Source organism: Rutilus rutilus (genome assembly GCF_951802725.1).
Source record: "Rutilus rutilus genome assembly, chromosome: 14".
In the NCBI taxonomy this organism is placed as follows: Eukaryota; Metazoa; Chordata; class Actinopteri; order Cypriniformes; family Leuciscidae; genus Rutilus; species Rutilus rutilus.
Genome location: NC_140219.1, coordinates 17,999,292 through 18,012,376, shown reverse-complemented (window position 1 = coordinate 18,012,376; position 13,085 = coordinate 17,999,292). Strand labels below are relative to the sequence as shown.

Sequence of the window (13,085 nt, the reverse complement as noted above, 5' to 3'; positions counted from 1 at the left end):
AAAAATGTGTTGAGGGTAAAAGTCCGTTATTGCAGGAAATGTAGTCCTGCATAACTAACAGAATGTGCTTCAGATGTTTAGTTTATAGCAAATGAGTACAATGGTGTGAACAATTGTGATGATTGTTTACACTGTTACTGTGTATGAAAGATGTGAATATTAATTTGCTAGGCTGAAGGTATTATGGAAATGTGCTTAAAGTTGCGCTGAATCAATCCTGCTACTTTTGTTTTTATCATGAATTTTGTGTCATATGCTAATATGCTAATTGACTAAATGAGGCACATAAATAATCAAAATCTTTAATGCCAAGTCAGTGTAATGTGTAAGTTTGGAATATTAGCAAATGATGGTCTGCTCTAGATATGTGGATGCGATGCATAATGTACACATTGTACGTCATCACGAATTGGGTTATGTTCAGTTTGCTTGGTAATAACACTGTGATCATGTATATCCTCATACTCTCCACTTTCTACTTTATGAATTTGTGTGTAAATGTATGTTCATTAAATTATATGGTATTATTACAATTTCTTCTTTGTGGTTATAGTAGTTTCAAAATTTAGTTACAAATTTTGTTACAAAAGCGAACCCTGAAAGTACAGACATCAATATCAAGACAAACGGAACAGTAAAAAGGAAATACAAATATTGAATAAACAACAATAGCTTTGAAAACAAAATAAACCATATTATAACAAACAGGAACTAAAATCATTGACTATAGAAGCAAAAGAATAATATGCAAGTACATGTACATTACCTAAACAATGTGAGTGCATTAATTGCGTATTACTCTGTACATTCATCAGGCCAGAAACGGAAGAATAGTAGTCTATAAAATGCTACTTCATAGCTAAAGGTATGATGATGATGATGAAGAAACTTCTCAGATGTTAGAGAATCACAGTTAGATCACACATATAATTACATGCAATTTACCATAATAGATGTCTTGAATATTTAACCTTGTGAGTAAAATCAATATTTGGGGCACCACCATGCTGCTTATTTTATGATGTAAGAACATAGCCTTAGGTTTAATCCATGGCATATTGCTTGGTGCGAAGTCAGTTTTTCAAAATTCCTCAAAAAATGTTGTTTCAATAAGTCTTTTGAAGATATTTAATGTGGTGTCAGACGTTCTGAACAATAAAGTCAAAGAGAAAGACTGCGGTTATAGATCATAGTACCTTCAAGACCTTCTAAGAGGACCTATTGGCTTCTGTATGGGCTGTGCATATAAAATAGTTTCCTTCATGGAATTCAATCCAGCATGTGGTTCTGAAACTCTCGATCCATCATGGAGAGGTTAAAAGTTTGAGAGAAGCAGGATCAAAAGAACATTCCGGTGGCTTCACTCTGTTTGATTCTCAGAGCTTTCCTCCACCTTCATCCCCTCCAGTTGTTCCTGAACAGCATTGAGCCTTGTTTCTGTGTCCGGATCTGTTTCTGGCTCCGGTTGGGATTCCACCTGTGGCTCCTCACGTCCGTTTGCCAGATTCTCTGTGCTCTCGTAACAACCCGAGTCCCGTGGCATTTCAGTCTTTTGCTCCTCGGTATCGGATTCATCCTCCGCTGGAGAACAGAATGGATGTTAGTACATCAAACAGACTTCAAGTATAACTATGTTGGACACAATTAGGATAACGGTCTAGATTCGACGGCTCTACTTGGACGTACAGTCATGAAGCAGTTCTGCTGCTTTCAATATCTTCACACGTTGCTCAGGGTCTGTAATGTTCAGCTCGTTCAGGTGAGACTCCTTCAGGCCGGTGAAGTCCTCCAAGCTCTGGAAGCCATGCATGGACAGGAGAGATCCCAGTTCCTGGGCACACAGTGGTCAATCGCAAGAAGTCAAAGAGCAGATCATCTTGCACTATGATGAAATGGCACACAAATTGAAAAGAAAACAGCAATGAAAGTAACTTGAGGCTTACAGTTAGGCCTATTCTCTCCAGAACTTCCTCCAAGGTTTTTGGTTTTGGTTTCTGGCGTCCGTGACTGTGGCATCGCTTCCTCTTTGGTGGCGTGTCCTCCTCTGGTAGTATTGTGACGTAGATGAATTTAAAGGAGCCCACTTTGTTATTGAGTTTACCAGTCCAGGTGCCTACTGGTGGCTTCTCAATAATCTGGATGATGTCTCCTTTCTGTGTGTTTTGAAAAATATCAATGCACTGCATACAATATACTACAAATATATATATATATATTTTTTTTAAGGATTAGTAATCCCCCAAAATTCTGTTATTTTATACTTTTTTTACTTTCGCCCATGAAACAGAAAAAAAAATAAAAATCAGAATAATATACTGGTTACTTTTTATCTTGTGATTGGGGACTGCAGTTTTCAAGCTTCAAAAATGATGTGCTATATTTTCTAAAAACATTAAATGTATGGACTTTACAGGGCTTTTGCAACCATTTTAAAGCTTGAAGGCTTCAGTGCATTGTAATTGTATAGAAAAGGGCAGCCAGCACTATAAAAAATATTTTTTTCAAAGTTGTAAATAAAAGATTATTGGTGTATGTTTTGAATAGAATAGAAAATACTATTCTATTATTATAGAATGCTATTATAGAATGAGAGTAAGTCTTTCTACTTCAAAATGCCATGTTTAATAGTCCCTCAAAATTACTCTTTTTGTGTTACACAGAAAGCAAGGAAAGTGTATTTATATAGCACATTACACAAGGATAATTCAGTGCTTTTCATAAAATGAATCACAACAGATGCATAAACAATACAAAATAATGGAAAAAAATATCAAATGAATTGAAAATCGATTTAAAATGTATATATATAAAAAAACTAATAAGAAGAGAAGAATAGACTACATAAATAAATGACTACCATAATTTTTGTTTTTGTATAAACTAATCTTTTATGTCAACATTGTTGATAAATGTGTCCAAAAATAGCACATTTTAAAAAGCTGACCTGTAGTTTGAGAGATTCCATGTCATATGGACTGGGGGTGAAGTCAGTGTGGACAAGGGCTCTGCCACAGAAGGGCCCTGTGTAGGTGTTGTCCTCAAGTCTCATACTGTCTCTCTGGCTGAAGCCACTGTCCAGACTCTGTCTGTCAGAACCTGCACATCAGAAAAAAGAAAAATCAGTCAGCCTTGTATGATATTGGTTTAGCCAGATATTGTGCCGGTCTGAGATTGCTTACATCCAGAGAGCTGGCGTGAGACAGGGCTGTGCACGGTGTCCTCTGAGCTGTTGGAGCACACAGATGTTCTGTTCCCAGCACTGAGATCTGGCATCCAGTCACTCGGAGACATGGGAGACATAGAGCCGTCCTCCCCGCTCTCATTCTGAAATCAACAAATGTAACAATTTACAGTTTATTTGAATTCATATCCTCATGAATTTCTTTGTGACCTATCTTTAACCACTGGAAACACCCTGAGGTGCTGACTGTGTAAAATATCCTGATTTCATCCACACGGGGGAGACACATTCAAGCTGTTATTAAGTGTTTCTTAGACGGTTGCTTAGAAAATTACTAGTAAAGTAAAGATAAGGTAATGAAAGGAAAGGAAAGGAAAATAAATAAAATAAAATAAAACACACCGTTTCTGAGATATTTTAAATGAATTTTACCACCGATTTTAAATGTGAATTTAAACATGGTAACTTGGTTCAGTTAATTAATGCAATCATGAACTTTCAACTTTTATAGCATTTACTACTATAGTTCAAGGCTATTTTATAAATGGCAATTTATAAAATAATGTATGTAATTTAATTGACACAACTTGTAAAAATAAAAAATAATTTAGCAATTAACAGTAACCTAGGATTCAACTTACCCCCTCCTCTGCAAGGGCTTTCTGTACCATCTTGGATGTTTTACGGGTCATTGTGCGAGATATGACATTTCTCCATTTCTTTCCAAGTTTTCCGTTACTTTTACCTGAATCCTCTGGTGGTGCACCCTCAAACCTCTGTAAGAAATTTCACACAAAAAAAGATGCTTTCAGCAATTGTCAATTGTTGTTTTTACTGTGCACTTGTTCAGTTTAGCAACTAAATTTGTCTTATCGACTCATCAAACTTCCCCTTGTGTTGTCTAAAAAGAGCTACCGGCAATGAATAATTGTTTCTGGACTGGCTGTTCTGTTTCCTAGCTCCATGGTTAAAGAACTCTGTTAGAACGAATTGCCTTGATTTACCTCAAGTAACCTCACTCGACTTTGTTTTTAATTTCGGTTTGCAGTTTTTCGATGTGTTATTCATAACCCATTTCTAATCTGCCATGGTTCAGCAGTTGTCCTTGGCTGAGCTGAATCAGCACACATTTGTTTGTGGTATAACCGCAGTATAAGTAGTGTTAGTTTTAAAGCGATGGGCCCCAATTTGCAGGATTTCCAGTAAAGTTTGTGACGGTGGTTTTTGTGCCAGTGAGTCAATGTGGCTCTGGCTCCTCCTCTCTGAGCTCTATACCTCTAAATGTCAGAGGCTCTTGCGTTTACTGTGAGGACAGCGTGTGCAGTTATCAAAGGCACAGACAGAAAACAAAAGTACCTGTCAGCGTCACGGGGATTTTACATCAGTCTGTTACATTATACCTTTGATTTGATGATCCCTGAACTCCTCCGCAGAAGGCTATTCCACACTGTTCAACACTTTTGTCAAACAGACAATGGACATTGTTTTAACAACAATATATATTATAAAAATTTATATTATTTATTTTTATGTAAATGTATTTATCATGATAACATAGTGTCTTATTTGATAGTGAAATAATATACAATATTTTTTGAAAGAAGCTCACCATGGCTGCATTTATTTGATCAAAAATACAGTAAAAATACAATTACATACACTTTAAAATAAGTTTTCTACTTTAATATGTTATACATTTATTCCTGTGATGGGAAAGCTGTCTGTAGTCACATGATCCTTCAGAAATCATTCTAATATGCTGATTTGATGCTCAAACATTATTACCAATGTTGAAAACAGTTGAGCTGCTCAATATTTTTTTGGAAACTGTGATGCATGATTTTTTCTTTGCTTAATGAAAGTATTAATTTCCTTTAAAAAATAAAATCGTATACTGACCCAAAAGTTTTGAACGGTATTGTATATAAAATATTTATAAAATATTATTACAATTATACCACTGTCTAAAAAGCTGACAGAAGGTTAAGCAGGCTCTCTGCTTGAATGGTTAATGAAAGTATGACATCCTGTCTGGATATTTTTAAAAGCGTGGTTTTAGAGATGTAGCAGTTGAATGTTAATGCTGACTGCAAATGAGTACAGATTCTGTTGATGCTGTTGTTTTTCTCCTCTGAAACAGCAGATTTTGGTCAATTTGCACAGCGACACATGATCTAATATTTTGATACCCGTAAGACAGGAGTGAGTTGGAGCTTGAGTACAGCAACTTCATCTCCATGTAACAAATTACTGCACTTACGGTTTCATCCAAGGTAGCCTCAGGGCACACTACAGGTGACGATGGCTTTGGCTTCATAAAGTCTTTGAAGCTGCTGGATCTTTGCAGAGACAACTACGAAGACAGAACAATTTCTCGTCAGAGACATTTAAAGTTACAGTAGTATTCAGATACAGACAGACGGACGGATATGGATATAGATATTTTGTCCTATGCATTGAACCATAAGGCCATTGGGTCATGAGCAATAAAAGGAAAACGTGAACAGCAGAGTCATCCAGCATTATGCTGATGAAATGTTATCTCTATGCATCATGAACAAATCCAGTTTAGTTTAACCGATACTGTATAGCTCATATTATAATGGCCATTAAATGCTATTGTATTTCCACAAGCATATATCCTGATCAATATTTGGAAGCATTATCAAACCTCCAGAGCAACATTTTGGCAGAAAAATCCACACTATCTTTTACAGATCCATAGACCAGACGTAATTATAAACATGACTCATGAGTGTTTTGTAGGATGGAAAAGATTTTGAATTGTCTATGAAAAATAAGCTGTCATGGTCAGGTTTTCACAGATAGGAAAATGTGTACACTTGTGTACAGAAACGCTTTACAGTGTCAAGGTCAGTGTAACATCTCAGTGTAAATGAAAATGTGCCAGTCTGTATCAGATCTGCCCATACTTCCAACTCTCAAGGGACAAAAATCACACTTAGCCTAATTAAGGGCCATTGGAATGAATTTGAATTATATCCAACTGTATAATATTAACATTAAATAAAATATAAAATCTAATTCACTTATATTCTTAGTAACACTTTATTTCAATGGTCCACTAGACATTCTATTCTACTAAGTAACTACTAAGTAATTACTTAGTTACTTATAAGTAACTTAGTACACTCTAAAAAAATGCAGGGTTGTTTCAACCCAAATTTGGGTCAAACCCAACCGTTGGGTTAAAAATTTTAATTAAAAAATGTAACCCATTTTTGGGTTGGGTTTGTCCATATTTGACCCAAATTTGGGTTGAAACGACCCTGCATTTTTTAGAGTGTAGTTACTTACTAGACTTTCTACTAAGTAACTACATGTCAACTACCAGCCATTAGAGTATCACTCTCAGAAAAAAAGCTGTCACTGGGGCTGTACCTTTTTAAAAGGTACATTTTTGTACCTAAAGGGTGCATATTGGTACCTTAATGGTACATATTAGTACCTAAAAGGTACACATTAGTACCTAAAAGGAACAAAAGTGTACCTTTTGAAAAGGTACAGCCCCAGTGACAGCTTTCGTACCTTTTTTTCTGAGGTATTAGTAGACTGTCTGCTTAATATCTGCTAACACTTTATTTTGATGGTTCGCAACAGACATTCTACTGACAATGAGTGACTTTGCAAGTACATGTCAACTTTTTCAAACCCTAACCCAACCAGTCTACTAATACTCTACTAACACTCTAATGAGAGTTTGGTGACATGTAGTTGGACTGTCGTGGACTGTCGAAATAAAGTGTAACCATATTGTGAACCAAAGGTCATCTCATGGCCCATGAGCCCTGGTTTGGGCATTTCTGATAAGGTAATTATTTATCACATGATGTTAATTTATAGGCTAACTATGCATTTAAACTGTAAAAGACACTGTTTTGCAAAGTGTGGCTTGTTAGAGTTGAACCAGAGTTGATTCATTCATAATTGAGGCACTTTTTTATAAATGATAAGTGTGGGTTTTGTGGGCTGCTGTGCATATTTGTTCCAATTTGACTTTTTCTGTTATCTAAACCTTTCTCTGCGCCACTTTTCTTCAGCACAGGAAGTGGGCATGTAACAGCCAATCCCTGCAGAGCTGTGCAGACAACACACAACAGACTGCAATCTGCTAAACCAACCAAATGCGAGAAGAGATCGTTCAGCTGGTCAGAACTAGTAAAATGACAAGAGTTTGCTTCTCTTCGAAAATCCTATTAGATTAAATAGTTACACTGTACAATGTCAAACTATTAACAAACCTTCCCTATTAATTTCCCCAAAACTGTGACAACATTCTGCTGCTGCATCATCATAAGATGTTGAAATGTATTTTTGACAGATCTCGGCTGAAATGATTACTCATAATCTAAACCATGACCAAAGAGGAAACTGCAGCATTTTGAGATTGTGTGGTGGTGAAGTGTTTTCATTTAAACACCATGCAAATGAACTTCAACTGAATGCTACATCCTCTGCTCTGGATAAGAATATAAGACTTTGATTTAAAAAAAATACAAACTAAAGACATCAAAGTAACCGTGATGCACAACAGCAAGATTTTCCGATCTCGCTTTGCTTTACATGCATTTATGAAACACCTGCAGTTTCAGAAAGGAGAAATATCGAAACTGCTGGTTATCACACGCAAGATGTGAATCAAATGGAAAATAAGAGTAATGCTATAGAAGCAGTTAACCGCTGAACGAGAAGTTGAGTGGATCGGGCTGTGAAGACGCACGCAAGCGTCACTTTGAATTCAGGAGATGTATTTGGATGCTTTGCACTGATGAGGTATGAACTGCTTCAGGATGTGTGCTGCGGTCTGATGTGTTTCTACAGGAACTGCTGCAGCCATGCATAAACCCAGAACAATCATACAGTTTCAGTTCTTAATCTTAAAAATGAGAGGTCTGAAGACAAACGGGACATATTACAATAGGACTATTATTCACGTTAATGAATGAAACCCCACTGTTGATTCAAACGACCAGCAACAAAAGCACATGTTGTGTTCTGCTCTGATGCATCTTTTCATTTACTTTTTGTGTTTAAACAGCCTATTATGTGTGTTTGCGTTTTCTTGAGAATTTAGACCTCCAGAGGGGTCCTCCAAAAACATCATTTCTACTCTGGCTTCAACTCTTCAAAACTTAAGGCACAAACTCTTACCTTCTTCTTTTGCACCTGAGCCTGCTCTTTTTCAGATGCGTTGGATGGTTTCCGCCGTAACATGTTGATCCAGCTGTGGGTGGGCAGTATTCTCTTGACTCTGAGGACCACAACTATAGATGTGGCAGTATGACACTCGACTGTGCTCAACTAACTCCTGTCTGTCTCACTGCCACGGTGCTCCACTCACAGAACGACAAAAGCCACCAGAGGAGGAAGAGGCAGAAGAAAAGTTCTTCTCTGATCACTGGAGTGGAGAACTAAACGCTTGAGGAAGTCACATGACTAGACAGGAACTTCTTTTTTTTAAGAGCTGGCTTTGGTTGAAATGGCTTATCAGATAAAAACAAAGCAAATGTCCTATTACTTACATACTCAATGATACAGAACATCTTCAACCTGAAGAGCACAAGAAATTATTTTGTATTTCTTGAGATAAACAATAACTTAAGATACTGATACATACATACATAAATTGTAATTTTACATACATAAAGCAGTTAGATCAGTAATAATTCCGGTAACACTTTAGTTTAGGGTCCAGTTCTCATTATAGTTGCTTATTAGCATGCATATTACTAGGATATTGGCTGTTTATTAGGCTAGTACACTGAAAAAAAAAAACGATTCGTTGAATTTAATTAAAAAAGATTATCGTAAGTGGTTGCATTCAATTGATTTTACCTGCATTAAAGGGTTAGTTCACCCAAAAATGAAAATTCTGTCAGTAATTACTCACCCTCATGTTGTTCCAACCCCGTAAGACCTTCGTTCATCTTCGGAACACAAATTAAGATATTTTTGATGAAATCTGAGAGCTGGCTCACTCCTCCATAGACTTCTAGGTGTCTTAATATAGTCCAAGTGACTACAGTGGCTCAATCTTAAGTATATCAAGCGACAAGAATACTTTTTGTGAGAGAAGGAAATGAATAGTGGAATAAAGTCGTTATTTTTGTTCGTTTTTGCGCACAAAAAGTATTCTCATCGCTTGATATACTTAAGATTGAGCCACTGATCACTCCTCCATAGGCTTCTAGGTGACCGAAACTTGCTGGCCCAGAAAATGTATTAAAGAGATCGTTAATATAGTCCAAGTGACTACAGTGGCTCAATCTTAAGTATATCAAGCGATGAGAATACTTTTTGTGCGCAAAAACGAACAAAAATAACGACTTTATTCCACTATTCATTTCCTTCTCTCACAAAAAGTATTCTTGTCGCTTGATATACTTAAGATTGAGCCACTGTAGTCACTTGGACTATATTAAGACACCTAGAAGTCTATGGAGGAGTGAGCCAGCTCTCAGATTTAATAAAAAATATCTTAATTTGTGTTCCGAAGATGAACGAAGGTCTTACGGGGTTGGAACAACATGAGGGTGAGTAATTACTGACAGAATTTTCATTTTTGGGTGAACTAACCCTTTAATGCAGGTAAAATCAATTGAATGCAACCACTTACGATAGAAAAATTGATTAAATTCAACAAATCATTTTTTTTCAGTGTACTTATAAAGCATATATTAATGCCTTATTCTGTACAACCATATTCTACATCCCTTGACCCTACCTAATACCTAAACTTAACAACTTAACATACTATTAGTAAGCAGTAATTAGTTGTTTTTTTTAGACAAAAGTCATTAATAGTTAGTTAATAGTGAGAATTGGATCCTAAAGTTTGACTATAATTCCTATTAGTAATTAGGCCATGTCTAAATTATCACAATGCCTTACTACTGATTTATAAAAGTTACAAAGTCAGTGTGCTGAGACCTGCATGTAAGATCAGCCAACTGAGACAGACAGTGGAGTGTGAGTTGGCAGAGAGTTATTTTTGTTTGTTTCATACCACATGGCCTTGGCCCACATGGTTTCACTCCCTCCAATAAAGGGCCTGTATGAGTATGAAATATTTGGACAAAAGAAGCCAATGTTTAGATGCAAGTGATATGTAGTACATGACTTTAGATTCAAACAGTAATTTCAGCTGTACAGGCAGCGGTCAAGCACACTGACGACTGAAATGAGGTCACCGTTTTCAACACCTCCTGTTGCTGTAGTTCCTCTTTAGATCACGCCATACACAGAGCCTCGACTAAAACATGACAAATGTAGATTAGTCCTACTATTGTGAAAATAAGGAACAATATTCAAAGTTGTTTTGAGCTGGAGTAGAACAGGCAAACAAAAGAGTTCAGAGAGAGAGAGAGAGAGAGAGAGAAGAGAGAGAGAGAGAGAGAGAGAGAAGAGAGAGAGAGAGAGAGAGAGAGAGAGAGAGAGAGAGAGAGAGAGAGAGAGAGAGAGAGAGAGAGAGAGAGAGAGAGAGAGAGGGAGGGAGGGAGGGAAAGCGGACGTCTCGGAAACCACATTCACACCTTACTGTGGTTCTGACGGAACTGTTGCCAAGCAACAACACCTCTGCAGGCATGAGCCCTTCACATGCAGCTTCAGGCCTGTGACAATTAAAGGGTATTGGAGAAGCTTGTTTCTCAGAAAGCGATGTTAAGATGTGTGACTGCTATGATATCTCGATAGGGCAGGACTTAGAGCATTAGGTGCTTGGTGTGATACTGTCATGCCAGTTTCAGTGCTCTAAAAACCATGCCCTGCTATAAAACAAACACACACAAATGAAATAAACAAACCGAACATGACATATTGTGCCAATATTTTAGAAAGGAGTGGTCACAAGTCATTTTTACACTGAACAATTTCCTTTAGTTTGCTGTGGGATTCATGAAAAATATGTTGTTAAATGATTGTTGACAATAAAGTGTATCTCAATTATGGCATCTGACATTAATGCTCATAAATGTGAATTTGTGGCAATGATAAATGTTATAGAAATGACAAAGAGGTATGATAAATAATATACTATATAAAGATATGCTATTTCAAAGTGCCAAAACAAGAGAATAAAATGTTACGCTAGAGTCGTTCATAATCTTCCAGTTGAATAAATGATTGATGACTACAGGATGATCATGTAAAAAGTATTTAGCTCTAGCTTTGCTGAAAATTTCTCTGTGGAGTTGAGTGACAAGTATTTTTTTATTTGGACTCATAGATAGTCACAACGGATTTTACTGGATTTATACTGAAGTTGTTATCTCCACATAAAATCTTACAATCAGATATTTTTTTGCCTTTTTCAAAACACATTAATGTAAGCTGGATTAGTATTTACACTCACCTAAAGGATTATTAGGAACACCTGTTCAATTTCTCATTAATGCAATTATCTAATCAACCAATCACATGGCAGTTGCTTCAATGCATTTAGGGGTGTGGTCCTGGTCAAGACAATCTCCTGAACTCCAAACTGAATGTCAGAATGGGAAAGAAAGTTGATTTAAGCAATTTTGAGCGTGGCATGGTTGTTGGTTCCAGACGGGCCGGTCTGAGTATTTCACAATCTGCTCAGTTACTGGGATTTTCACGCACAACCATTTCTAGGGTTTACAAAGAATGGTGTGAAAAGGGAAAAACATCCAGTATGCGGCAGTCCTGTGGGCGAAAATGCCTTGTTGATGCTAGAGGTCAGAGGAGAATGGGCCGACTGATTCAAGCTGATAGAAGAGCAACTTTGACTGAAATATCCACTCGTTACAACCGAGGTATGCAGCAAAGCATTTGTGAAGCCACAACACGCACAACCTTGAGGCGGATGGGCTACAACAGCAGAAGACCCCACCGGGTACCACTCATCTCCACTACAAATAGGAAAAAGAGGCTACAATTTGCACGAGCTCACCAAAATTGGACAGTTGAAGACTGGAAAAATGTTGCCTGGTCTGATGAGTCTCGATTTCTGTTGAGACATTCAGATGGTAGAGTCAGAATTTGGCGTAAACAGAATGAGAACATGGATCCATCATGCCTTGTTACCACTGTGCAGGCTGGTGGTGGTAGTGTAATGGTGTGGGGGATGTTTTCTTGGCACACTTTAGGCCCCTTAGTGCCAATTGGGCATCGTTTAAATGCCACGGCCTACCTGAGCATTGTTTCTGACCATGTCCATCCCTTTATGACCACCATGTACCCATCCTCTGATGGCTACTTCCAGCAGGATAATGCACCATGTCACAAAGCTTGAATCATTTCAAATTGGTTTCTTGAACATTACAATGAGTTCACTGTACTAAAATGGCCCCCACAGTCACCAGATCTCAACCCAATAGACTATTGTACCGGCGTAAATTAGAAATTTCTTCAGCCTGAGGGTTATTCAATTCACCTTTGGTGAGAAATGGCCTTCACATTTTACAAAAATATATATATATATATATATATATTTTTTTTTTATGAAACAAAACAAGCAAGCCAAGCCCAGATGAGAAAAAGTAACTCAGAAGTAATGTAAGTAATGCAATTAATTGGGAGTAATGCAATATTGTAATGAATTACTTTTACAATTAACTTTCCCCAACACTGCTAATCAATGTTGTGCATTGTCTATATGCCAAAAGTGTCTATGAATATACACTCATGGAGTAATGTTTCTGTATTTTTTGTGCTGAACAACTGGTGCGAATGGGGCAGCAGAAAGAAACCCTTAAAGTCGAGCCTTGTATTAACAAATTAACTCGGACGTTTCAAAAAGAGTTTTTTTTATTATTTTTGTGGTAGGTGTCATTTTGAGCGTTAGGTGTTGTTGGTGTCTGCATAATATTTCCACTCAGTGGAGTGGACATTATTTGATTCCTACAATTATGATGACTGTTAA

General features: G+C 37.0%; 1 protein-coding gene across 1 annotated transcript; it reads right to left on the bottom strand.

Moving 5' to 3' along the window:
• Positions 1-288: 288 nt before the first annotated feature.
• Positions 289-8,608, bottom strand: sash3 (SAM and SH3 domain containing 3). The gene is made up of 8 exons (XM_084430741.1): positions 8,354-8,608; positions 5,442-5,534; positions 3,823-3,957; positions 3,180-3,324; positions 2,945-3,096; positions 1,944-2,153; positions 1,687-1,831; positions 289-1,581 (listed from the first exon to the last, which is right to left on the bottom strand). Exons 1-8 carry the CDS (start codon positions 8,414-8,416, stop codon positions 1,361-1,363), a joined length of 1,164 nt encoding a protein of 387 aa, XP_084286867.1. The 5' UTR covers positions 8,417-8,608; the 3' UTR covers positions 289-1,360.
• Positions 8,609-13,085: the final 4,477 nt, after the last annotated feature.

Bases quoted from the DNA above. Each gene is read 5' to 3' on its own strand.
- sash3 (XM_084430741.1), bottom strand. From the start codon at position 8,416: ATGTTACGGCGGAAACCATCCAACGCATCTGAAAAAGAGCAGGCTCAG. The intron at 2,154-2,944 runs GTCAGCTTTTTA...CAAAACACACAG, and splicing joins TGGAATCTCTCAAACTACAG to AAAGGAGACATCATCCAGAT. The intron at 1,582-1,686 runs GTACGTCCAAGT...TCTGTTCTCCAG, and splicing joins AGCAGAACTGCTTCATGACT to CGGAGGATGAATCCGATACC.